Raw genomic sequence first — 26,473 nt, forward strand, 5'->3', positions numbered from 1 at the left:
AGTGGGGTGGTAGCACAAACCCTCCCTGTACGAGAGCTCACGAGAGTGAAGCATGGGAAGGGGTGAGCTTCACATCAGACGCAGAGGACAGGGAAAGGAAGGCAGATGAAAACCAGGAGAGTAGTTGAGTGTTAAAATTTAATAGAAATCCTTGAGAAACAAAGGGAAAACAAAGAGCTGACCCAGGAGAAGAGCACTAGCCTGCAGTCCGTGCACACATGTTGCAGGGCACACCAGAGAGCCAATGGCCTTAAGAAAGATGCTCCCTCCCCAGCAGCCCTACAGCCCCACAACAAACTGGAGCCACGCTGGTACCCGTGGTCTCTCTTGAGCTGCGATGTGCAAGTCGGAGGTCTCCTGCAGGGCCTGTTGCCTGTCGGGGAGGGCAGGATGTTGACACAGACATTCAGAAAGGATAAAACTGGACAGTTTTACTTCCTCCCAGGCGTGAGGACTAGGGACTTATCTCCAGGGACCAGGCTGCAGCAGGGCAAGAGCAGACTTGGCCGCCAGCAACTCAAGACAGACACAGGTGAGCAAGGGCTTAGCCCGTGCTGACTGGGGACAAGAAGGGCAGGCTCAGCCATGCTCCCATGCAGCAAGAAACCACCATGTCAGGCTTTAAGAACAGTCTAGGAGAAAGGCCAGATAACTCCCACTTCCTCAAGCTTTGCCACTTGTTTTAGAAACTGAAGTCACACGGGTCTCCTCTTTGCCCAGGAAAACATCCCTCTCTACAACCAGGCCCAGAACAAGTGTGCAGTGCTAGGGGCTCCCATAGTTCTTGCTCTACAGAGCCAGCTTCTGTCTCTTCCTTTGAGGTAGGTTGATGTGTCCCCAGGGAGGGATGGCGGTTGCTTGGTCACATCGCCAGGGCAGTGTCAGAGAGGCAGCCAGGAGGTCTCTGGTTGGCTCCACCAGTGCACTTGCTGAGAGGTAAGCTCTGAGTAGGGCTGGGCTCTAGGCAACTTGTGAGATTTTCACCAGCTGAAGGGAAGCACGTGCTGCAACAAAAAGGAGACACCAAGCTTCTTAGGGACAGTGAAAAAGGACCAACAGGACCATGGTGCAATAATAATCTGCTTTATCACAACACATGGACTCAGAGACAGGGCTACCAGGCTCACCTACTCTGTATCTCCCATCCCAGGCAGCATCACTGACCCCAACAGGTATCCCGATATCAGTGGGACTTCAGGGTCACAGCTAAGTCTCCCTGTCTTTGTGTAAACCCAACTCCACTCTGGCCTCAGCATAGGAGCAGTGATGATCTTTTTCTTAGAACCAGAGACCAGGGATGTGCCTCCCCTTCACTTTGGCTCACCCAGACTAACTCCAGTCCTCCACCTCTGCAGGAAGCTGTCAGCAGCCCAGCTTTGCTCGGAGAAGCTGGGAGAGTACAACAGACCTGGAGTGGCCTCACTGTTCCCCCAGCCACTGCTGCAGCTGAGAGTCTCTGCTCACTGATAACCACATCAGTGTCAACAGAAGTGATACAAGTTCCAATGAGGGGAATATCTTGTCAGCATGTTCTGACCATGACAGCTCCAAGCATCACCTAACCTAGCTGTTCTGAGCTTCACTCCCATTTAACCTGGGTGTAGAGTGCCAAGGAGACATGCCCAGTTGCAGAGACATCATGCCAACCCCATCTGTTGGCTCTCCGAAGAGCAGAGGATTCACAGACTGCAAACCAACCTGCTCCTCCCCCTCAAATAAAGCTGCTTTTTGGGCTGCCAGTTTTTTACCAGGACACCAGTCCAAAAGCCACACTATGAACACCATGAATGTCACGGCCAGTGCAAACTCACCCCAGACTGCCCAGTTCCAGTTTGCTGAAGCTGTTTGATTGAATGCTACTCTTCTGGAGGAAGAACGACTTTGGCAATGACCACTGCAGGAGGAGAGGAAGACAACAGAATGGCTATTTAAGTCATGGCAAAAATCCCTCAAGCCTGCTGTGCTTTGCTATAGGCTGCCCTAGAGAGCTTCAGCTAGAGCTGCCTCACTGCTGCGCACTGTCACTGCCACCAGACTGTTCCCAGAATAGCAAACAGAGCAATCTTTGCTCTCTGCCTAATGAATCCCTCTGCTGAAAGTGGGAGTAGAGCATCTCGAGGTCAAAAGAGTGGGTTTCTTTCAGAGTAGCATTCTGCTGTAAGGCACAGGAGTGACAGACAGAGACGACTCCCTCACAGAGAGGAACAATGGGCAGAATAGATGCCAAATATGTAGGGCTGTGCCCAGTGCATCCAAGGATATTCAGATGCAAAATACTTGCAGATCTGATATACTGTTCATGACTTCAGGTTTGTGGGAAATAGGGCAGCATGGGTTTTTCCAGACTCCTGAAGGCCTTGGCAAAGATGGAAGAAGGCAAACAGGTAAGACTGGAGCCAGAGGAGGCAGAACAAGCAGGATCTCTACCCAAGTCTGTGCAGGTAAACAACCATCTCTGCCTACCTTACCCACAGTTATACGCACCATCTGGGCCAAATCCGTCCCTGCCCCAGTGTGGTACCCTTTGACACACCAGTTCTTCAGTAGCTCCAGACCTGGGAAGTGACAGAAGACGAGAAGTGAAAATGAACAGCCAGGTTTACAGAGAGTTAAGCCTTCCCAGCTCATGCAAATATGCTGCACTGACCACAGAGAACATGCTATGCAATAACTACTTGAACACGTGCTTGAGTGCCAGCAAACACGGGGTAAACCAAGGGCGTTCACCCTTTGTACAAGCAAACATCAGTGCGTGGGCTGCTGCAGTGCTTGCCTTCCTCCCAGGGAGCCAAGACATTCCTTGCAGCAGGCTCAGCGAAACAGGGAAACTGGGGCAACAGAGGATTTGCCAAATTAGACCAGATTGGCTGTCCCCCTGAGCCCAGTGCCTGCCAATAGCAGTACCTGATTTGGGCTGCACCGGTGAAAGTTCCCACCGTGCAAATGTAGAGCAGCTTTGCTGTCATCAACCCCTTTCCCAGAGGAGGGCAGCTCAGGCAACCTCCTCCTTGCACAGCATTCATCAGCTGCAGCATTCCAGTGCACCATCTCCTCCATACAGGGATCCATCCAGAGATCAACATGGGCTGAGACTTCATCCCTGACAGGGCAAGACTGGCACAGGCCAAGATCATCGTTGGTATGACTGGAAGGGACCAATCCTCTCACCACACACAAGTTGTGTTGCTCCAGAGTACAGCAAGATCATTTTGAAGTAGAGCCATGTGTTCAACTGCACTGAACAGGATCCGCTTCCTCCAGGGCTTCCTGCTAACTGTCCCCACTACAGCCAAGCAGCCTGCTCTTGGCCAACCCAGAAATATTGAGAAATCCAGGACTACTCCCATCCTGTTTTCTTATTTAAGAGCCTTAGGGTCATAGCAGAAAGCTAGAATTAAGAACCAGCAGAGCAATGGCTAACATGTTGATGCTATCCAGCTGGGATTACTGTGGTTTTCTATAAGATACCAGGAGAAATCTTTGCTGTCCAAAGCCTGTGACATTTCAGCAAACCCCAGAGCCTTGTAAAAAAATCCCCACATGTTGGGGGCCAAGGGGAGCAGGGCAGCTCAGATGCCTTGTCCTGGATCTGTGGACCTGAGCTTTGCATCTTGCTGGCTAGGAAAAGAGGTGTGCTGTATGGAACACAGGGGAACAGGAAGGTGATGGGGGAGGATGAGCTCTGCTCAGAGGTAAAAACCAATGATGGGATAAGAGCAAATCTGCTTGCTTGGTTTCTCTGGGGAAGCTGGAGCACTGAACCGGGACCCTTGCCTGAGCAGCAAAGTTCAGGGCAGCACTTCAGTGAGGATGATGACAGAATCTTTCTTCTAGTTGATGGAAGGTCATCCAGCAAAGATATTAGCAAGGCAAAGGATGACACATGATGACAACACAGCCAGAGAAGGCTATAATGTACCATCTCTCTGTGAAAGATTGTCATTGACCCCTTCAATACTTGCTTTAACACCAGTGAAAAGTGACAAAAGCATTATTCTTCTTTCTCTCCTTGATAGTCAGGTGAGTAGCACACATACAATCACTGCAGTGGAGAGCCAGCTCCTCCAGAAGCCTCTCCATCTAGATCAGATATTGGATGGAAAGCCTTGAGATGCAGAATATTTTAATTTTCTCTAGCCTTTCATGCTAGACCTCATTTGCTCTCTCTTCCAAATAGCTTATAGTCCCGCCCTAATAGAGACAACCCTGGGTGAGAAGGAATTGGTCCAGCCCAGCTATGCTTCATTAAAGGATAATGTTTTTTATTGAAATACAGAATTGTGTTCTGAAAGGATAGAAATTTAGCTAGATTTCCAGTGTTTAGGAAAAATTTCTATTTGTATGCTGGTTTTCATCAATTAGAAAGCTGCAGGAGACCAGAGAATGGGCCAAATTTTTCCTTCATAGATCATTTGTCAGGAGCAAAGCCCAGAAAATCCAGCTTGTTTCTCCCTCAAGAGAGAGCAGTAAGACGCCAAAGCTACAGGTTGAAGGCAAAATCCTGGTCTGCTTTATGCCCAGGGCACCTAGAAGTGCTGGTGCTGTGCATTCCAGAACAGTCATCACCTCACATCAAGTCAGAATAAGCTTTTTGTGATGTTTGAAGCAGTCTGGGAAGGTAACACATTTCCTAGGGGTTAGTATGCAGGCAGGCAGCTCCCCCTCAACATGAACAGCTCAGAAGTCTCCCACGACTGCTGGCAGGCAGCCTGCCTGAGTCAGGTGGCTGTGCCAGGCTTTGGAGGGCAGTTACCTTTGTGTCTATTCAAGTAGTATTTGAGCTCCCACTGGGTCACCAGGATGTTAAAGTAACGAGGCTGCTCGAAGAAACGCAGGTACCGCATGGAGATGTGGCTGGGGAACACCCGCTCGAACTGCCCGCGCCGGGAATACTCATCCTCTGTCTCCACCAGGATGCGAACATCATCTGGAGTCAGGACGTCCAAGACAGAAGAATAAAAATCCTGCAGACAAGAGCAACTCAAGGTCAGAGAGAAGCATCTCTCAAGCAGAGGTCTCCATGTGTCTGAGATCTTTGGGACAAAGGCTACATGGAAACTGTGGAAGGAATCTAGGCTCAATGGTGACACCAACACTGCTCAGAATTGAACAGAACACCAATTCTGCAGCCTAGCCTCTCTTAAATACACTGCCAGGAGGCACACAAGGCCAGTGGCCCTACTAACCGAGCATGGGGGTCAGCTGGCAAAGGCTGTAAGAGCTGCACAGAGACATAAGGAGGAACAGGCAGTGCTCACTCTATTTGGGGACCGGTGGGTAATGTGCCCCTCAGCACACACCTCTTTTAACGTACAGATGAGTCAGTCAGACAGTGGCTTAAGCAAACCAAATTTATTTCTGACCAACTGTCTTGTAACCCACTGGAGCCCAAGTGCACCCCATGATCTGGCTGACCCCAGAGAAGAGCACAATCTGAGGAAGAAAGAGGGATAGACATATGGGACTGGCTGGGACATGGGCCTGGCATGATGGTGCAAAAAACAGAGGAGGTTATTTTGTACCTGGTCAGGTATCTTCTGCATCAAGTAATAGGCCTTCTTCATCTTCTCTGCTTTCAAATGCTCAGCTGCTGGCTTGGGCTTCTCCTTCAAAGCACTGCCCAGACTGAGGACACGAGAGACAACAGAGCATTTAAGTGGAGAAGACAAAGTCCTGTCATGGCAGAGCTGCTCCCAGCAACTTCTGAGAGAAATGACACCCTCATGAAAATGACATGGAAGAGAGAACACTTTCTCCAAGGATTTCACTAGTTCTGAGATTAGTGATGGATCCATGACCTTGTGCATCAGCACAGAACCTGGGAAGGATGTGGGCAGGGAAACTAGAAGGACTCTACCAGCTCCTCATGAAGGCATTTCAGTGTGGAAATGCCCAAAAGGTGACACTCACATAGGACGCAATAGGGTCAAAGAAACACCATGACGTGATTCACATGAAGCCTGGTGGGATCTCACATCCCACTTGGAACACAGCTTCCTAACTGCAAGCACAGGGACGGGGATACAAGTACTCAGTATTTGTACTGTACAAGGAAGAAGAGGACTCTTAGATCAAGAACTTCCTCTGGCAATATCCAAGTATGCTCAGGACTCAAATTTAGCCACATGCCATGGGAAATCCTGGCCTTTTGTACTATCTGACCAGCAACCATCTATTCTAAGTGCCAACTAAACCATTTGGGAATACCAGAATCTGGGAGATACTTGTTGAAAACTTTTTAACCCATCTATCAACATAGCTTTCTATTTCTGCTGCTGCAAAACTTGAGTGCAGATCCAAACAGGGAGAGCAGAACCTTTAGTCTGCGCTGCACAGTGCTTAGGGAGCATACATATCTACTGGAATTCTAGAAAATGCGAAAAAACCCCTTCATATGCTCCCCAGGGCAGGAAATACAATTAAACAAGCCTGCCTCTGGATGCAAGAAACCATGTAATGCAACATCTGAACCATGGTAAGGATCCATTTAATCCCCTGTAAGTCTTTCTGAGGACACCTGCCCTTCAGCACTTCCACTGGAAGTGGCAAACCAGCGTGTGATCAAAGCACCGCAGATAGCTGGTGAGAACTGCCCATCTGGAACGGGCCCATGTTCCAGGCTTCTCCACTGAAGGCACAGGGCACTCAGAGGGCAAGAGTCCCATCTTTTGGCACACCCACACATCACTGCATGCTGATGCTTAACCCAGCAAGCTGATACTTCAGTGACATATGGTTAGTAGCCACTCTGATGCAGGAAACAGACTGGTTTCCTTCCAGCCATCCAGTTTGAAACTAGGATAAGCCCTAGCTGTGGTGAAACATAGAAGAATTAGGGGCCTGGCTGGACACACACCCAGGAATTAGCATTCTGCAAAAAACAGCCATGTTAGCTATGAAGACTGTGCACCCCTCCACCCACAGGTTGGCAGCATGACACCTGCAGTCCTGCCTAAAGAACTGATCACTCCAGTATTTGCAAAATAACAGGTGCTCCTCTTGCTCCAGGAAGCAGCATGTCAGTTCTGGTAAGTCAGAGGGTAAGCGGATCCAGCCCAAACAGAGCCAGCCAGTCCTCCAAGCAAACAGACAGGCAGTGAAACTTAACAACATATTAGTTCTGGCAGGAGTAAGGACAAGAGAGCACAACTTGACTAACTGCAGAGCAAGCCCAAATTACATTGGCCTCATTTCCAACTATGGACCCGCAGAGAGGGCATAAATCTTTCTGCCTTGAAGAGACCACAGGAACCAGATACTCAGGCAATGAGGCAAGTTCTCTGGACCCACAGCTGAAGCACCAGTAAGCACAGGTTGTCAACAGCTAGGAGCCAGTGTTTGCTGGGCTCCAAGCAGCCCCCTGTCCAGATAAAATCCCTCAAGAAAAAAGCCTGCTTCTCTGACAGAGAAGTGGCCTAACCTGAAGGTAGAGCCACTTGTTGTCTGTGTCCTTGAAGCCACACTGCTTGGCAGAACAAAACCAGCGAGGTTGAGGAGGTCCCGAATCATCTGGCCCTTGATGCTCACATCCAGTGGGGAGTTGGAGTGGAGGCTGCAGAGAGGAAGCATCACAGCAGCCTGAATGCTAGAATGCAGGTATTGAACTCCATGGGCCCAAGATCAATACCTGGGTTATTAGTGATTCCTGTCGCTTCCCTCATGAAACCAGCCACAGGACACCCAGAGAAAAATCCTGACAACAGCTCTTTGACGGGGGGGCTTCCTACCAGAAATAGTTAATTTTCCCATCTTTTCCCAAGTTAGCTAGAAATAGGTAAATCCATCCCCAGAGCCCCACATACATGGCTCTGTGTACAGCTCATGCCCACCCACTCTCGCAGGCAGGAGAGGCCATACTCAGTTACACTGCAGCTCCTGGCCTGCCTGCACAGCCGACACCACACGGCCGAATGCCGACAGAAAGCAAAGAACGGTGCACGAGGCAGTGGAACTGCTGATTGCTTCTGCCCACGCAAAGAAATCTCTGCCATCACCCGTTCTGTACAAGACACATCCTTCCTTGGCCTCCCTTTTTTAACATATTTTTCTCTGGCTCTAGCTGGAGCATGCCCAGCAAAGCTTTCTGAACTGCAGATGAATGTTGCTTTTACAGATAGGGAGGGCTTTGATTCCTGCAATCTGGAGAGGGAGGCTTCAAAGCCCATGGTCTTTCAGCACAGGCTACAGGGGACATTGAAAGCCAAACTCACTTTGTAATAAAAGAAAGGCCATTATCCACTCTGCTGTGGCTCAGAATATGCTTTACCTTGGGGAAATGTTGACTTCTAAGATCCAGGGCTTCAGGTTCTCATCCAGCATGATATCAAACCCAAACAGCTCATGGCAACAATACGGCCGGCGCACGTACATCTTCACCAGGCTGTTCACATAGGGCTCAGAACTGCAAGCCAAGAAAAAAATGCTTCTTTCCAACAGTCAGACAGCAGAGCTCTGGCTGTTCACAGCACGTTTTGACAGTTCTGGAAGTGTTATGCAGCCACGTGCTGCAGGAGCAGGTGGGCTGAGGGATCAACACAGGCCTGTGAGCTGCTGCTGCTTCACCACGTATGGATTCAGCACTGCATCCTGAGCATCCCTGCTGCGTCAGGTAGCATCCACCTCTGAATACAAGATTTATCCTGCACCAGGGACCATTCTCTCAGGCTCCCAGGCAAAGCAGAGGAGCAGGTGGCAAGCTGGACAATTTTGGGTACACTGCATCTTCCTGGCCTTCAGGCAGGTCAGGGAAATGTAAGATCTATTTACCCACTGCAGCTACTGTAGCAGGAGCATAAGTAACAAGATGAAAGGAGGGATCTGCAGAGAAATACTGAAGGCAACAGCAGTGATGCCATTTTAATTAAGAGCAAAAGGACCAGGCTGAGAAAGGACTGGACAAAGGGGCCAGGGTGCACCTCACTGACACACAGATCAAGGGAGTGCCAAGACTCACGCAATGATGGTTTTGATAACGATGTCCTTAATCTTCTCCCAGATGGCCTCACTATTAACTCCCTTCTGGGTCAGGTAACTCCAGAGAGCTTTGAGTGCCCTGTGAGAGAGAAAGCAAAGGAGGTAGCTCTGTAGCCCCTTCCTGCAGGTGGTGAAAGCAACAGAGGGGAACCCTGACAGCACTCTTCCCTGGCACAGCAATCCTCCTGACATCCTCAACTCTCTCAGCTCCTAGCTGCTGCTCTCCCCAGCCTGGCCCCTGGTCTTGAAGGCCCAAGCTACTAGGAACATGAATCTGTCATAGACTTCTCTCAGCACAGTCCCAAATTAGCACATGAGCAAGGTAAGTCAGGCCCAGATCTTCTCTTCCCTCCCCCTCCATGTCCTCAGCAAACCTCCCCTTCCTGCAGGCCTTCCCCCGCAGCACTGCGAAGTAGCTCAGCAGGGATCCAACAAGACCCCAAAAATGTTTTAGCTAAAGCCACTTCACTGAGGCTTCAGGTATGAAAATAATATGGGTAACAAGATGGTATGGGGGAGCATCTATGCTTTTACAGGAGTTTCCCACGCCACAGTGAGTGCTGCAAGCTACTATGACAGTGAGCCAAGGATGCTCAGATATTTCTCAAGTGAGACCATGTGGCTAATGGCCAGGAATCCAAAGGTCATGCTTCCTGCATACAAGATGGAGTGGATTACAGCCACACTGATCTTTAACACAGAAGCAGCCAGCTTTGACTTGCATGCAAGTATGGAAAACCCACACAACCCCACCTCCATGCAATTGCAACTGCTGAGAGGCAGCCGACCCTGCTAAAAGTCCCAGTGGAGGAAGAGACCACTGTGCAGCAAGTCCAGGTCTAAGCAACCTGGCCACAGAAAAACACCTTCTGCAACTCCCTTTGAATTGTAGTAGCCTTCCCAGGCTGAGAATTGAGAACTCTATCCTGCACTATTTTTAAAAGGCTTCTAACACCATCATGGAATCAGAGACAAGTTCCTGGGGCTTGCATCCATTCATCCATAGGACAGCTAGGAATGGGAACTCCTGCAAGATTTCAGCCTCCCCGCAAAGGTTAGAAATGGCACCACTGCTCCTATTCCCACTGAGTAGCACATAAATTAACAGCTCAGAACCAGGGCTGTCCCCTTTTCTGCCTTCACAGGAAAGACTAGAGTGAGATGGGCAGAAGCTCCCATCTAGCCAATTTAAGCATCATCAATTCAATATCTAACAAAAGCCAATCAGATTCTGCTTTAACCACATCCCACTGCCCCCACAGTAGGGGAACGGGATGAATGAGCAGAGATGAATTCAGCATTGGAAGCAGGGAATAGCACAGATACAGGCAGGATGAACAGCACCTACAGCTCAAGCAGCACTGGACAGGATGAGTCACAAGTCAGGGAGACCATCCAGATTCCATTTACACCTAACTTATGCTAAAATCACTCTGTTCTTTCAGTTTCCCAAGTGGGAGCAGATGATACAGAAAGCCAGTTCAAGTTTTGGGTAAGAATCTTGAAAAAAGTCTGACTTAATGGGAAATAGAAAGAAGCTACCTTGTACCCTAAAAGCAGCACCTACCATTTGTGTCCCTGACAAGCAGTCTCATCCGAGTTGGGTTTGTACTCTGTGTTCTTCTTGTTCACACTGTAGTTGGTCAAGTGCATGAATTTGTTGCTGAGGCTCTCCATTGAGGAGGAGTACCTGGAAGAGGCAAGAGGAATACAAGCTGCCTGAGACTGAAGTGGCTGTCCCCAGGTCCACAAGGCAGGTACAGACCCTGTTCTCATCTAAGACCACTGTCAGCCATCCACCAGCCCTGCTCCCACAGTTCTCTGTCCCCACAGGCCCAGAGCTAATGGAACAAAACACAAGACAGAACAGGATGCCTTGGGACAGTGGAATGCAATCCCACCCTCACAGCATATCCTCAAGAAATAAAAGCCAGAGCATCAGTGAGCAGAAGAGCTAATGGAACTGCAGCAGCCTGAGGCAACACAATGAAAACAAGAAGAAACATCTCAGTTTCTGCTGTGCCAGCTTTTATGCAGAATGAAGCACAGATAACATATTTCAAGAACTGGTTCACACTGAGCTGATCTTTCATTGGGAAGGCTGTATGTAGGCAGCAACGTCTCACATTCCCTTTCAACAGTCACCTGCAGCGACCCCGTGTGTTACCACACTGCTTCTTAAGCAAACAAGATACAGCTTTAGGCATCACCCTTATAAGGGATGACTCCCTCCTGCCCCAGCCAAGGTGGGTACCACAGCCACAGATGCCTGGGCACCAAGGCAGCCCCCAGCACCACTCTCTTGCACAACCTACTTGCAGCTGGCAAAGCGAACCAATCCATCCTTGAACAGGTAGACCCTGAGGGGATCATAGCAAGTGACGTAAACATAGATCCTCAGGTCAAACTTCTTCCCGCCAATGAGGTAGGGTTTGTGCAGATATCTGCAGAGGGAAGTAAGCACATGAGGGTTATGATTTTCATATGCAGGAACATCTCTAATCCCCAGTTCGGAAGCCCTGGCAAAACAAGGGATCAATGCAGAAGCCTTTTTGCACAGCATTTCCAAGTTAATCACATCACAGACAAAATGAGAGAAAGAGCAGCTCTCCCATTCACAAGGAGCTTCTGCAGCACATACACAGTGTTTCCTTCTGCTCAGTTCCATTTTGAAGAGATTTTTTCCCAGTTTTAAGGCACAGTAGCTTTTCCACACCCACAGCGCTGATCACAATATTCAGGAACATCTAAGACATGCAGTACACCACAGATGGTTTTGTACAGTGAGCAGAAACAGTTGGGTATTTTAATCCAAATCATTTGATTATTCATCCCATAAATTCATGATTTTCCATAGGAAAGTTTATCTCTTTGCATGGAAAGTGGACAGGGAGAACTAACAAGCAAACAACAGTTCCCTGCCTGCCAAACACTGCAGTTTTCCTGCCCTCATAAGAATCTTCCCAGAAAGCAACCTCAAATCAAGATGAACTATTCCACTTTTCTGCAAAAGAGGAAGGAGACTGAGAACTCTGTTATTTCAAGAAAATCCATTGATTAACATCTGCGTGTACTGAGGCTCTTACTGAACCATTCTAACTTGGATAAGAACAAATCTTTGACAACTGCCACCTCTTCCCTGGGACTTCTCTTCCCACTGTCCTTGTGTGAACTGGATCAGGTTGGTTTGTCTCCAAACATGCCAAACCCCAGAGTACAGAGTAGTGGGAGCTGGATCACAGCAGAGCTGAAGCTGTCCACCTGACAGACAGAAGCTCCAGAAAGCTCATGAAACCAATTTGTGCCTGAGACCTCAAATATACACACAAAGACAGCAGCACTCCAGTAAGCCCAGCTGCAACTGATGGAGACAAACTTCCAGAAGCAGGACAACCAGGCAGTCTCCAGAGAAGTCTCCAGATGCAAATCAGGTACTTCTGCTTTGCCACACAGTGCCAGGGGCCCAGAATTAACCAGAGATACAAGATACTGAGAAGTGCCAGGCTGTGTGTCAGCCTTGGTTTTATATTCACTCACCTCTGTACTAGCAGTGGTCTCCTTTTGGGGAGCTGGCTCCATTTGTGGATGACCTGGATACCAATGCCTCTTGCTGATGCTGGCTGCAAAACACAAACAAGAAAGGATCAGATCTTTTGCCTGCACCTACAAGAGGACAGAGGATTGAGTTCTGCTTTACACCTACTGGTTTCACAATCCATTTCTGTCGGCTAGCTCCTTCCTCCCATGCTTTCCTGAGTAATTTGATGTCCTGGGGCAGGATGAAGGACTGAGGGAAGAAATTAAACTCCTTTTTCCCACAGCGAGCCTGCATCTTCAACAGGTTGCGCCACAGACGGTCCTTCCTTCCAATTTGAAATGAACCAGGGAAATGGTTTAGCTGGAAAGGAACACAGATGCTATGAGATCTCTCTGCTTCCCCAACTCCTTGCCCACTCCTTCCTGCTCCTTTGGCAGAGGATACATCATTTCTGAATACAGTGCAGGGTGATAGTTTTTGCTCCCCTCTCAAGATTGCACCCAAACTGATTCCACCTACTCCTGAAGCTTTGCAGGGACAAACTGCAGAGTTTAGAGCATCACAGCTCTTCAGAGCAGGCATGTACTTGTGGTAGATATCAAATCTTTGGTCCCTCACAGGTTCTCAAGCCATGAGCCACACTTGACTGTTCTGTGATTGGAGTAAGGTATATGCCCTTTGCTGCACTGGCTGCAAGGGCACTGTCCCTACCCCTCAGTTCCACCAGAAGAAGGACTGCTTTAAGTACCAATGACTGAATTTAAAGCAGCTCACAAATAAACACAATTTGGCTACAGCCTCAGTCTGTACAAGAGCCACCCTCACAGCAGAGATGCTCATCCAGCTATGCCTGTCTCTTGGACTCCTCTCCCAGTTCTGGAAGGGACACTGCAGGGACAGCTTTCACAGCAAACACCTGGCCCTGAGGAGAGGGGCACACAATATGCTTCGAACACACTCTCCATGCATGTGAAGGAGGTCATCCAAAGCCAGCTCCTACCTTTTGGTGTTCCCTGATGGCTTTGAAGCCTGGGGATTTCATGTGGTGGCCCCAGCAACCCAACCAGTCATTGCTTTCTGCAGGAAAAACAGGAAAGTCCATGAGTACCCTGCCACCCACAACACTCTCTCAATCCACAGTACCCCATCTCCTTGGGCTAGCAGAAGCGTGCCAGTGATGCTGCACAGCTATAGCACAAAGCACTCATACTTGCTACTGCACAGCTGCCAAAGCAAGGGCTGTGACTGGCATCCAGTTAACCAAGTGGGTCATACCCTTGCAAATATGGCAGGTTGCAAGCACCTGAAGAGGCACAGGGTCAAAGGAATGCCTTTAATTCCCAGCATCCTGACTTCTCTGCATTACAGCTAGCAAATGAAGCAATTGCCTAATGGATGCTGTGCTGCTGAGGGACATGTAGGATGCCAAAACTTCTTAGAACTTCCTCTGCCCTCCATATCTCATTATAGCCCCAAAATAGTCTGTGCAGAGGTCTCCTCATACATGCAGGAGTCCCATAAATACTTCCAGGAGATCACATTCCAGAGTACGGATGATAGGCTGCAAATGCTCAGCGCTTCTCCTGCACATCTCTTCAGTAACAAGACTCCAAACCCTGAGAACTCTGGCTATGGTCAGAGAAGATGCCTTTCTCCTCAGTACATGGAGACAGGAGTGCTGGGCCTGGCACTACATGAGGGCCAGCCTCCTCAGTGGCAAGCCAGAGCAAACCAGCCTCACATCTGCCTCAGTTCCTGACAGCCCAGGAGCAATTCCTCGTGGTCTATCCCAGGAACAAACCAAGAGGGCAGATCTGACATTGCTGGGACCCACAGACCTTGGTTACTGCAGGTCAGACAGGCAAAAACGTGAACCCAGCATCCAGCAGTGCCAAGCCTTTGCTGCTTCTGCTCTGTTCTTTGCAGGCAGTCTGCCTTCTTGTTTCCACCCACTGGAAGCAAGGAAAGACACAATGTTGCCTCCTCCAACTTACTTTTGCTAACTCTGAAGTGGGACCTGCCAATGGTTTGCTTCACTATGTTAGGCGTGACTCTGCATATTTTCCATCGCAGCAGCTTCCTCTGCTCCCAAGGCAGCTTTTCCACTAGGAAGGCAAAAAGTTAAAGACCGAAGGAAAACAAACACAATACTTGGATTTACTACAGTCATAAAATTCTTATGGTTTGCTGCACAAGCACCAGGCCTGTAGGCGAGGATGCACAGCCCTCATTGCAGAACCATCATGGAGCAGAAGACTCCACAGCTGGGGGAGATCCAGGACACTGGAACATTTAGTGGCAGTCTGAATCATGCTCCAGGCAACAGAAGTAACACAGCTTACTGCAGTAATTAGGATCTCACAGCAGTGCTGGGTTTCATCATGGGAAGGGTTAAGGGCAGCCACTGCCAGCCAGCTCCAGGCTGTGTGCTAGTACCACTTGCAGCCTTATAATGGGCTGGCCACTCTCACCCTGTGCAACAACAGACCCTGGCTCACCTGTCTCATCCCGAGTACTGAAGTAGATAGTTGGAGGCACATTAGGGAATAAACTGCAGACAAGAGCTGGTTTGAGCACTTTGTCTTGAGCTTCAGCAGGCTGGGCCAGGCACTCGATGCAATTCCTAAGAAAGATGAAGCAGTAGGCAGCTGGCTAAAAGTGAAAAGTAACAAAGGAAGAGGGAAGCTGGAAAAAGCCTTAATCTGGGTATCAGGAATTGCACCTCACCATCATCACAATGTGGTGCAAGCAATGGGCACTAAGGTCAGTAACTCAGTCTGCAGCAATGAGGGGGTGAATCTGCAATGAATGCAATGCCAAGTAACCACTGTGGGGTTTGTGATTTTCTGGGGCAAGGAGTGGAGTTTTTTACAAAACACACCCTATAACCTTGTCCACGGGCTGGAGATTGTAATGCATATGATTTAACTGTTGCAACGTGCATGGTTTTGCTGTGCTGCAGGGAAGAGGCATGGAGTTATACCCACTGTATGTACACCTTACCACAGCAAGCCTCAATACCTGGATGGAGGGATAGAATTTGTAATGTTTCTATTAAGGTTGTGATGAAGTGAAAAGTAGGGTTTGAAAAGAATGTATATTCAAATATATGCCACTGCAGCCAGTTGAAGAAGCCACACCAGAGCAATCCAATAAGAAACAAAGAGCAGCAAAAGAAAAGGAACTACAGCACACTATCGCCAATCTCTCAGGCCACCCCTTGCCTCACTGAAGGGACTGAGTGTAGCTTATTGCAAAAGAATTGGAGACCAGGACAGGGAAGGAGTTTTCTTGATGTCCTTGTTTGTTTTTATTTTCAGTACTGAAATCAATAATTAAAAGTTTATTAACTGGCAAAGGATTATATTCGTTAACATTCTCTGGCACAAAACTATTTTGCCCACAACAAACTGAAGGCAGGAAACAGCTGCAAAGGTTTCAAGGCCTGGCCAGCACACAGCCTGCATAAAGAAGTGGTCAACATCCCTCCCCGCTTGCTGCAAGAGGCATTTAGCCCAAGCACTGCTTCCCCCATCTGCCCCAGAGGCCAACCACACACATCCTGCCAGAAACAGCTGCTGGGCCAGTTTACATTACTTCTGCAAGACTTTCAGAACTGCATGTGCACACCCAGAACTCTGCAGCACCCTAAGGCTCAACACTTGCTCACAGAAAGCCTTGCTTGTCTCCCAGATTAGTGATGACATGACTGGAAGCAGCAAGTTGTCAGGCAGACAACAAAGCCTTGAGGCAGCCCTGGTAGAAGACCAGCTCCCACTGCCAGATGGGCAAAAACAGGTCCAACAAAGGTCAGCCAGGAGTCATGGAAGGCAGGGCTCGGATGACCACAAGCTGAGCAGTCCTTCCCAGACAAAGATTCTCCCAAAAGCTGATGAAAATCTCAGGCTCCGGGACTTGTTTCTAGGATGCTATATTGAGACACGAAACTCCAAAGAGCTTTTGTAATCTCTGGCCCAGGACACCTCCACTCTGCTTCATCCACCAGACAATGATGCTGGAAGAGCACTATGTAATCCAGTAAACCTAACTCAGCAACTGTCAGTACCAGTGAAATGAAGACCACTGTTTTGCTGCAGTAGATGCACCCTTAACACTTTACAGGCTGCTGTCTGTAGCAGGAGACATAGTTCTAGTCTGCAGGGTAGCAAGGAAACTTTCTTTGGCTGGGACATCTGTTCCTGCCTTCACTCCTTTACCCCACATGCTACCATCTCCTCTGTCACCATAGAGTACAAAGATATGGAATCACAGAATACGCTGATTTGGAAGGGACCCACAAGGATCATTGAGTCTAACTCCCTGCCCTGCCCAGGACCATTCCCAAGAGTCACACCATGTGCCTGAGAGGATTGTCCAAATGCTTCCTGAACTCTGTCAGGCTTGCTGCTGTGGCCACCTCCTAGAGAGCCTGTTCCAGTGCCCAGCCACCTTTTGGATGAAGAACCTTTTTCTAATATCCAACCTAAACCTCCCCTGACACAACTTCAGGCCATTTCCTCGGGTCCTGGGACAAGTCTGGAAAAATATACCAAGTTCAGTGCACTGTTTACAGCTACTAACCTGGATACGGGAGCCACGGAGTCACTGGATGACACATCGGCATCAGAGGAAGTATCTGAGTCACCTGCAGGAGGGACAAGAGACCCAAGTTTTGTCTCTGTAAGGAGTGAATCCACACAGAGTTAGGGAAACACACAAGAGAGGAAACACATCCTCCAGGGGACAGGACCTTCCAGCTGCCCCAAATCCCTGGATCCTGGCTTTTGCCCACCAATAGGGATTGAAAAAACAGGGAAGGGAGCAGAGCTGACAGCCCTGCAAAGAGAGGAGGTGGTAAGTTCTGGAGAAGGACAGTGGTCCTAGCTTGCTCCCAGAAGGAACCCATGCAGTTCCTCCTTGCTGTTACATCACTTTTGGGTTCAGTACATCCTGAAATGGCAGCATGAATGTACGACAGGAAAGCAGCTGTGCTCAACCACAGCTCCCAGACAGCTCCTGCACTCCCCACATTGAGGCATGGAGCACAGCCCACCCTGGGGAACCAGCACTCACTGTCCTCATACTCCTCTTGACTGCAGCTCTCATCCAGTCCATCAGGAAGTTCTTCCTCTGCTTCATCCTGGGGATGGCTTGGCTCCAGCAGTGACTTCTCAGCAGTAGCACTGGGACAAAAGGAATGGTACATACTTTCTGGGCCCAAAAACCCAGAAGCCCATGAGGCAGCATGAGATAATGTGGGCAGGGGAATGAGGGCACTGCTGTCTCCAGTGCTGATGTACAAGCACTCATCCCAAGCTAGCAAGATGGAAAGGCCCCAGACCAGGCTGAGAAGGAATATGTTCCAGAGCAGCTAGAAAGAAGAGGAACAAGAACACCCTCTCCCAGTAGGAGAGCAAGAGCTCCATGTTCTCACACCCTCTCTATCCTATATTAGCTTTGTGTTCTTTTATGAACCCATGTGTCTGACTAGGAAGGTCTGGCTCAACAGCAGGCTTCATTCAACATACGTGCAGAGCTTATCACTGCAGGCAGGGCCTCCAACTGAGAAGAACAAACTAGAAATGCCACACAGTAATTCCATGCTGTGGTTGAAGGAGAAGGTGGAACAGCTTGGAGCTATCCTGAGTGCCTGTGTCAAGCTGGAGGCTGCAGGAAGGTGCCTCATCCACTAGGATGCTGCACGTGGGTTTTGTTCATGGACACAGCCTTATGGCCACCTAGTACTGCCCACAGTGCATCCTCCCCAATGCATGGGGACACAACAGCCAGCCTGGCATATCCCACCGCAGCCTCCCTCCTCCTCCTGCCTCTACTTACTTCAGCTTTCCTGGGACCACAGCCTGGGCCCGTTCCTCCTCTTTTTCCAGTTGGATGGTGGACACCTGTGCTGCCACTTCAGAGATGGCAGCAAAGTGCAGAGGCTCTGTTCCTGCCAGGCGGTCCCCAGCACACAGAGGGCTCAGCACACCCACGGGACGGCAGCCAGTGCTGCAGTCAGGAGCATCAGCATGCGAAGCCAAGGGATGGACACTGATCTGCTTAGTGCAGGCAGCAGCCTCACAGGTGCCCGTAAGGCTCGAGTTACTGTTAAGGCAATGGCTCCCCAGCTCCGAGTTCAGGGGAGCAATGCTTTCTTTCCGGGTGCTCTGCACTCCAACATGCTGCCTCCTCCTGCCGTTCTGGTTGGACTGGCTGCCCACATTCATAAGGCCAGAACTTTCAACTTGGCATCCAAAGCCTCTGCATGTGACAGCCTGACTAGATAGATACTGCACAGCCTTCAAGAGGCTCTTCTCTGGTTCCTTCTCTTTTGAGCTGCGGAGTCTTCCCTTAGCATCTTCCAACGAGCACTGGTCCTTCCTGAGGACTGCACTGCTTGGCACGGGGGTAAGGGAGGGGATTGTGTTTTGCTCTGACACAACGTTGCTGTTCATTACTGCTCCGTTGATCAGGCTGCTATGGAAGCTGTGTCTATTGTCCCCAAAGTGGGACCATGAAGCAGCAGGAAAACTCCGGGTGTTTTCCACCTTTTTCATCTTCAGTGACTGCAGAAAAGGCACTTTAGCACCACTTGGCCGTAGGAAGGAGCTGTTATTGAGCACTGATCTACAGGAGCTGGCAGCCTGCTGACCTGATCTGAAGGCAGAGCCTTTGACTCCAGTTCTAGAGCGTTCCTCTGCCAGCAGGCAGGGCTCCATCAGCATGGAAGACATCGCCCTTCTCGTGACAGACCCAGTGTCTGGAAGGCTTTGGAGGCTGTCTTCAGTGGGCTGTGCATGGCATAGTGATGGCGAGCATGAGAAGCAGGATTGCTGCAGAGGGATCCCTGAGGGCAGCAGGATGCGATCCTGGAAAGCATTCACATATCTCTTCTCTAAATTCCAGATGGGTTTTGCTTGCTGCTGAGCAAGGCGCCAGGCCCAGCACGGCTGAGGTCTTTCTGCTGGAAGGGTGGCTGACTCCAGCCCAATGCTCTTCTGCTGCTTGGGACCCAGATTAGCATGGTCTGGTCCTGCAGACGCCATGTAGAGCCATAGCACATGAGGCACAAGCGCATCGGTCACCTACAGCAGCATCTTTGCTGGCCTGAAACAAAAGGACACCATGAAAGACATTGTTGCCCTGTCAGGACACAGCACCCAGCCCAATTCCACATGAGGAAAGCAGGGTGAGCTGCTTTTCCTGCAGGATGGAAACCACATCTCCCATTTACTGAGCTCACCGAGACTCTCCTGAAACAAAGTCAAAGAACGGCTGGCATCTCACATGAAACCAGAGGACACAAAGAACAATGTAAAGAGAGCCATCTGCAGGAAAGCTTGTATCCTGCAAACACACGGGTGCCTGACTGCCAACCAGGGCCATGGGGTAGCAGCCCCAGCACAGTCACCCTGTCTGCAACTAGACTCTGCCTGCCTGGGACCCACATGGCAGCTCGAGCCCACTCCTATAGATCTGTGTGTCCAACATCAACCTCCTGACTCTGCCACAAGCCCCAAATCGTCTGCTTATTTTTTCTCCCTGCTCTTTAAAGCTTCAGCTCACAAGATTACACAACTAGTTGAGAACCTCAGCCCTGGCTTTTAAAAGGAACGTATTTCTCACTCTTGTAGAAAAGCTCAGTGAAGGCTAGAGGCTTCCGACAGAGCTCAGGACTGAGAAGGCAGCAAGAAGCAAATGCAGGGCTGTTCTAACATCAACACCACTGTTTCCAGAAGAGAATGGCAGTAATTTCTCCCCACTACAGTCCTATAGAAAAGTCTCCTGCAAGGAGCAAACTGGCAGACCACAGAGCTGCAGATGTATGTGTCCTGAATCTTCCTGGAATGAACTATTGCACCATACCTGCAACATCCTCATCTCCCTGAGGAGAAGGGAAAAGAAAAAACAAACCATTAGCCAGTTATTGCTTTAATACATGCCTGGAGGGCCCCTGGATACAGCTGCGATAGGAATTTGTATTCCAAGCAGGCTGGCTGGTTCTTCCACCTTCTAGCTCTCACACGTTTGCATGTTTTTAAAAAAAAGGTATAAAAAGAAGGATAAGCAGTGCATCAACCATCACACTCTTCCTTTTTTTGCCATACACATACACACTCCTTTCTCACCTGAAAGACGAGCCTCAGATGCGGCAGTTAAGGTGTAGCTTGGAGACCCTGAGGTTGCTCTGTAGTACCTTCACAGCAGCTCACATCACCACAGGGCTGGGTCAGACAGACCGACACTTGCCAGACCTTCTCAACCTGTGAATCAGCTCATCTCCAGCACACAGGTAAGCAGCATCTCAGCCAGAGGATGTAGGAGATGGAATATCCCATGCAGGATCCCAAGGGCGCTACACATTCTCAAGGAGAGCTGCTACCCATATGGAAGGAGCCAAGTCCATTCCATGCCCATAGGCTGCATTGCTTGTTAGCACTTCTACAGTCAAGCTGAGAACTTCTGATGAGAACAGGGACCTGCATCCCAGTGGGAGCTGCAGCCCAAAGGGGCTCCAAGCCCCAGGGAAGAGAATCCCACAACTGAGATGTACCACACGATTCCACTGCTACCCAATCTGCCCCCAGCAGCAAACCTGGCTGTGTTGTGACATTCACAGCGATTAGCACAGAATGAAGAAGATGTGGCTCAGATGCCACCATCTGCCCAGCTCAAATTTCCACCAGTAAACAAGAGAGCAGAGCTGCCTTCCACACACTGCGCCACAGATGCACCCAGCTCACAAGCCCACTCAGACCACAAAGTGACCCTAGCACAGCAGTGAACATAGGTGTTAAAGAGCAAATTAAAATCCAAGGAGAATTAAAATGTTCCTGCCTAGAGGGTCTGTCACTGTGGAATCTCCCTGCACTGCCACTTTGGCCATTGCCTGCACTCTCATCCGGCTGTGAATGACCTTGTAAAACCAGCCCGAAGTGAAAGCCATCTGTACCTCATCTCCACCCGGCTTTACAGCTATCAGTGAATCATCCTGCTGTAAAAATAAAAGTGATGTGGCCTAATGAAGCTGTAACATGGGCTGTGAATCTTACAGTCAGCTTATATACACAGGTGTGAAAATGCCAGCAAAAGCCCTATGTGACCCTGATCTGGAGTAAGTGACAACGGTAGCACAGATGTGATTGACACAGACACTGCTGACAGCTGTGGCTGCCAGGGTGGAGGTCTGGCCATGGCACAGCCTTAGCTAACACTGCCTGGAATCCAGCCCCAGTAGCAGACAAAAATGTGCTGAGCTTGCCCCTCTCCAAAGGAGTTTTGTTATGGAGTTGCAGAAGCATCTGGGCCAGCACAGGGGAGGGGTCTGCAGCAAGCAGCAGCTGCATAAGAAAGCAGCAGGGCCTTTAGTACAACTTTCAGGTAAAGCCTAGGTTGGCCAACAGCTAGCCACCATCACTGTTTCCCTGTGGAGACACAGGAGCTCAGAGACAGAGGCAGGAGGAGCAGGAAGGATGACAGGAATATGCCCCCACAGGAGGCAGGCCACAATGCATGCAGACCAGCCCATAGTGCCTGTCCTTCCCCCAGTCACGCCTCCTGCTAGCCAGCACGGCCAATGTCCACCTGAAAACTGTCTCCCATCCTTACTGCAAGGACAGCTTGACAAAGCAGCTGCTGAGCATTCAGGAGACCTGATGGAGATGGAGGGAGGCATCTTCACTTGCCAGGTTGTGGTCACAACAGGACAGCAGCTACCACATTTCTGTAGTTCTGGACAGGAACAACATCACCTGCCCCAGGGTAAATCCCTGTTGGTTACCAGCAGGGAAGTTTTCCATTTATGTTTAATTCAGTTGGAGTTTTGGGATGGACGAAGGTCACAGCTTGATGCAATCCCTAGTTCTGCCAACCCAACTCTACAACAAAGGAGCTGGAGTCTGTTCTGCATCTCACAATGGCAATAAAAGTACACTCTTGAAATTTTATTGTAGAAACATGAGCTAGGAAAAGCCCTGGGTGAACTGGCCAGGCTGGAATTCAAACCCAGCCAAGTAATTAATGGATTTTGGCTTGGACTTATTGACACACAATACAGAGGCTGAAGCTGTCATTGTTGGAGTGACTGTACAGCTGCACTTGCTTACAATTATTCTGCCAGCACCTTTTATTGCTACACAGCTTGCTCACAAGTGTTGGGACATCAGCTGGAGCACTGCCACAGCCTGTACAAATGTCACACCACAAGAGCACAGGGCCAACATGTGCCCCAGCCTCTCTGCACCCCAGTATGCATCAGTCAAAATTCTTTCTTCCAGCTTGAGTCCCACTGCAGCATGTGCTCCTCTAATAGCAATGTGGCAGCTCCTCACAATCCTGTTCCCACAGGAAAGGACAAGACCTTAAGAGCCCGGGTGTGCACATCATCCCACTGTCAGAGCAGTTTGGCTGTGGAGGTTATTTTAAGTGCAGCTTGGTGACACACTTCAAATAACAAGAGCTTGTAAATGTATGCACTGCAAGCTGACCTAGTAATGTGCTGTCAGCCACACACAGCCTAAAGTCACAAGGAGGAAAGATTAGACAACTGCAATTGTTATTATTTTCTATGCCATTGTAGGCTGCATATTCTGCTCTTCATGATTAAAAAGGATAGCATCTTTTTCTAAACGAGACCTGAGTTCACACCAAATTCCTCACTCGCAGCTCTGGGACTTTTGATTAAAGCTTCAACAAGCAAGTTAACAACAATACAAAACAAACAGCTTTTAAAACCAACATACATTTCAAAATAAGGGTTTGTATCCCTTCAAAGAATTTAAAACTTTGAACAAGATCAACAACATTGATCTGAAACCAACTGAATGCCTAGAACTACTCCAATGGCTGGTAGCTAGGCACAAACCTGTGTTTCAACAGCATGGAAACAGCCCTCCCTCCCCTACATCAGCTCCAAGAAAAAAGTGGTCTCAAGGGCAGTCACACACCAAGACAGAGCAGCTGAGACCACCAGCAAGTTCAAGCTGAAGAGCAGAGGGTGTTGTTGGCCACAATTTGTCCATGAGGACAACACAGAAATGCTGTTGGGTGCAACAGCCTGGTGTGCTGCTTTGCCACACAGTAAAGCACCACTGTTCCCTCTCAGCTTCAGTATCATCCTTGCAGAACTACATTTTGTGTGCAAATCCAGAGGATGACAATCAATTTCTGTCCTAATCAAGACATCAAGTTTTTGCTTGGCCACTCAGGTCAAAAAAAAAAAAATACCAGTGAGAAATCAACCTCTGTGATGATGCATCAGCAAATTCCACCTATATCCAGGATTACATTTGTGCCACAGCTGGTCACTTCCATTTATCAGCTGTGGTGCTGAACTCCACACTGAACAGCGGAAGTATGAGGAGTGTATGGCTTCCCAAAATGACCCTTTACCTAAGCAGAGCACTGCCCTGCAAGAGAAACAGAGTAGCTCAGGTGTGTGTTCCTGTTCCTAAGGTGAAGGCAGACCTCAGGGACAGCAGGATGCTGGACCAAGCCATGGGAAATCTGGAATCCAGCCACCACCTCACCCTGCACTGCAGCAAATGCCTCCCTTCATGCACACACAGGGTGGGCTGGGCACTGAAGGCTCGTCTGTTTGATTTTACAAGGCTCTAAGGGCATTGAAGCACAGTTCTCTCCCAGATGAGGAGAGAAACTCCCACACAGCAGGCAGAAAATCCAGGGCTGTAGCTTGAGTGCACCAGGGACACCTAAAATAAAAGGCTGGCTCAGTGCTTACCCTAGGAGGCTGACCTGGCTGTGACCAGAGAGTGCAGGGACCACAGTAAAGGGCAGAGCACAGAGTCCCTGCTGCTGTCAAAGGATATCAATTTTCTCCCTGGCAGATCCCCCAGGCCCTGAAGCAGATGTAGTGCACAGTGACAGTGGATCATGCAGCTCTGTTTCCCCAGCAGTGACACTGGCAAGTGCCTGCCCTTGCTCCCACCTGATTTGTGTTTTTTCATCACATGGGCAACATAAGCAGTTCTACTGCAGCATAAAGAAGAGTAAAGAAACAAATCTGGGTTAAAAGCAACAAGCTAATCCATGAGGTGTTTAACAGCCTTTCACCAAGGAAGTCTACAGGGACAGTATTTTCAATTGAGCTTTATGATGGGAGAAAAGGTACAGGAGAACTACATGGCAAGACCTGGGAGAGTTTAGCCACCAATGTAGGATCTGAGGACAGTCAGCACAGCTCCATCTGGTCTTAGGCAGACTAGCCTTTAGAAGAAAAATAATAGTGAAGGATTTACAGTAAGTGAAACAAGTATAAAATATCAGCACATAGACAAGGAGGTAAGAACTACCCAATTAGTTCAAAACACGTAATTTCTTAGTCCATCTTCTGTTCTTGGTATTTTTTACTGAAACGTATCTGCAATCGGAAGAAAAGGTTACCAGATTTGTCCTTCAGTATGTGCTGAGGAGTCTTCCATCTCCTGACAGGGCTGGGAAAAATTCTTCTGAAGGCACTGCAAACCTCATTCCATACAGCAATCTCTCAGGGCTCAGGAGTGAAGAAACAGAGACTCAAGGTGAGAAGCTGCCAAATACTCCCAGACTTGATGCATGGCAGGAACCTGGGAAATGTCAAGGAGTGGCACCCAGCCAGGCTGGTATAGCAGCCAAAGCCCCCAACCTGGGTCAGGGATCTGACATCTCCATGCAGGCCCTGTTATGCAGAGATGGTGACATTTGTCCCCTCAGCTCCTCCTTAAAATGCAATCCCTGCTGTGCTGAGAAGGACCCCTTGACTGAGGGGGCAATTGTCATCAATGAACTTTATGTAACAAAAAATAACAGCAAGAGAGCAACAGAAGGGCAGACAAATACTATCTACTGGGTACAAACAGTAAGAATTGTGGAAATATTATTCTATAAAACTGTAATAAGGCAAACAATCCAGTGTAAATTCCCCCAAACTATCTGGGAGTTACTAGATGTCATTTGCCCATTCTGTGAGGAGAACACCACAATAAGAAAGACAATCCTCAGGGAGTCATGTAGGCAGGGTTTTGATGTGGAGCTGTGGGGCTGAACTTTGCCTCCTATGAGACATCCACAGCCCAGCTGCACAGGGAGACAGGAGGCTGGGCACAGTGTCACAGGGCTTCCCAACGCCTTCGCTCCTCACTCCCTGCCCAAACCCTGGAGCCATTCAGGAAATACTCCAGGCTTGTCTCAACTCAGCTCTGCCTTTCATCTTTCAGACTCGACGGCTCCTTTTTACAACAAAAGAGCAGCCAAGCCAAGACCCCAATGAAAGGATGGACAGCCAAGATGTTCCAGCACCCCATTTGGGCCTGGTCAATCCCAGCTCCATCCTAATACTCCAGGCACCGTTAGAGAGGCTCCCTGGGGCCGTGGGTGGCTGGGGAGCCAGTCCTTCCTCCCTGCCACTCGCTCGGGGAACATGCTCCGCGTCTCATTTCTCCAAGTGAAAGCCTCTGAAGCCAAAGGTGCTACCAGGATACTGTATCCTGGCGGCGGAGCGCCGCCCAGGCCGCCAATCCCAGCATGTCTCGCCACAGAGCGCACCCGAACCGCCCCCCCAGCCCCACGGGGTCACAGGGCAAGACCCATGGCGAGCCTCGAGAGGAGGCCCGGGGTGGAGCGAGGTACTTCCCCGGGGCCCGGGCACGAGCGGAGGAGCCGGGGAGGCAGGGAGAGGGGCCACGGGCCCTACGCCCGAGTGGGGAAACTCTGAAGGTGTAACCCGGGGAGACACACGGGGAGCAAAGCCCCGCTCCAGAGGGCGACAACGCCGCCATTACTCACCGCCCGCCCGGGCCCGCCGGACCCGCCGCCGCCGTTACCATGGGGAGCCGGCGGGCCCACGTGACTACAGCTCCCGGCAGCCACCGCGGGCTGTGCTGCCCCCTGGCGGCGCGGCGGAGCCTGGCGGCTGAGCGCAGCCCCGCGGCGCGGGCACGGCCCCGGGAGCCGTCGGGAAACACG

At 49.7% G+C, this 26,473-nt stretch overlaps 1 protein-coding gene across 9 annotated transcripts; it reads right to left on the reverse strand.

Annotated features, from left to right (window-relative positions):
• Positions 1 to 120: 120 nt before the first annotated feature.
• Positions 121 to 26,439, reverse strand: TTLL4 (tubulin tyrosine ligase like 4). 9 transcript variants are annotated; one of them, XM_023931176.2, is made up of 20 exons: positions 20,641 to 26,334; positions 20,455 to 20,524; positions 18,350 to 19,618; positions 17,585 to 17,694; positions 17,093 to 17,156; positions 15,010 to 15,134; positions 14,506 to 14,616; positions 13,512 to 13,588; positions 12,677 to 12,871; positions 12,511 to 12,593; positions 11,289 to 11,417; positions 10,541 to 10,663; positions 8,954 to 9,052; positions 8,267 to 8,401; positions 7,421 to 7,552; positions 5,523 to 5,625; positions 4,754 to 4,964; positions 2,485 to 2,555; positions 1,812 to 1,894; positions 121 to 1,004 (listed from the first exon to the last, which is right to left on the reverse strand). In XM_023931176.2, exons 3-20 carry the CDS (start codon positions 19,555 to 19,557, stop codon positions 863 to 865), a joined length of 3,201 nt encoding a protein of 1,066 aa, XP_023786944.2. In that variant the 5' UTR covers positions 19,558 to 19,618; positions 20,455 to 20,524; positions 20,641 to 26,334; the 3' UTR covers positions 121 to 862. The 9 variants fall into 9 exon arrangements, with proteins under 9 accessions (XP_023786944.2, XP_023786946.2, XP_023786945.2 ...); XM_023931178.2 differs by lacking the exon at positions 20,455 to 20,524 and having other exon boundaries at positions 26,294 to 26,439; XM_023931177.2 differs by lacking the exon at positions 20,455 to 20,524 and having other exon boundaries at positions 20,641 to 26,308.
• Between the last annotated feature and the right edge of the window lie 34 nt (positions 26,440 to 26,473).

The sequence above is a fragment of the Cyanistes caeruleus genome, chromosome 7 (assembly GCF_971803275.1).
Source record: "Cyanistes caeruleus chromosome 7, bCyaCae1.hap1.1, whole genome shotgun sequence".
NCBI lineage: Eukaryota > Metazoa > Chordata > Aves > Passeriformes > Paridae > Cyanistes > Cyanistes caeruleus.

What these genes read in the sequence shown, in the direction of transcription:
- TTLL4 (XM_023931178.2), bottom strand. Translation starts at nt 19,557, where the DNA reads ATGGCGTCTGCAGGACCAGACCATGCTAATCTGGGTCCCAAGCAGCAG. An exon ending in TCAAGAGGAGTATGAGGACA is followed by an intron (nt 17,157 to 17,584) that starts GTGAGTGCTGGT and finishes TCCCTCCTGCAG; the next exon opens with GTGACTCAGATACTTCCTCT. An exon ending in CAGTACTCGGGATGAGACAG is followed by an intron (nt 14,617 to 15,009) that starts GTGAGCCAGGGT and finishes TTGCCTTCCTAG; the next exon opens with TGGAAAAGCTGCCTTGGGAG.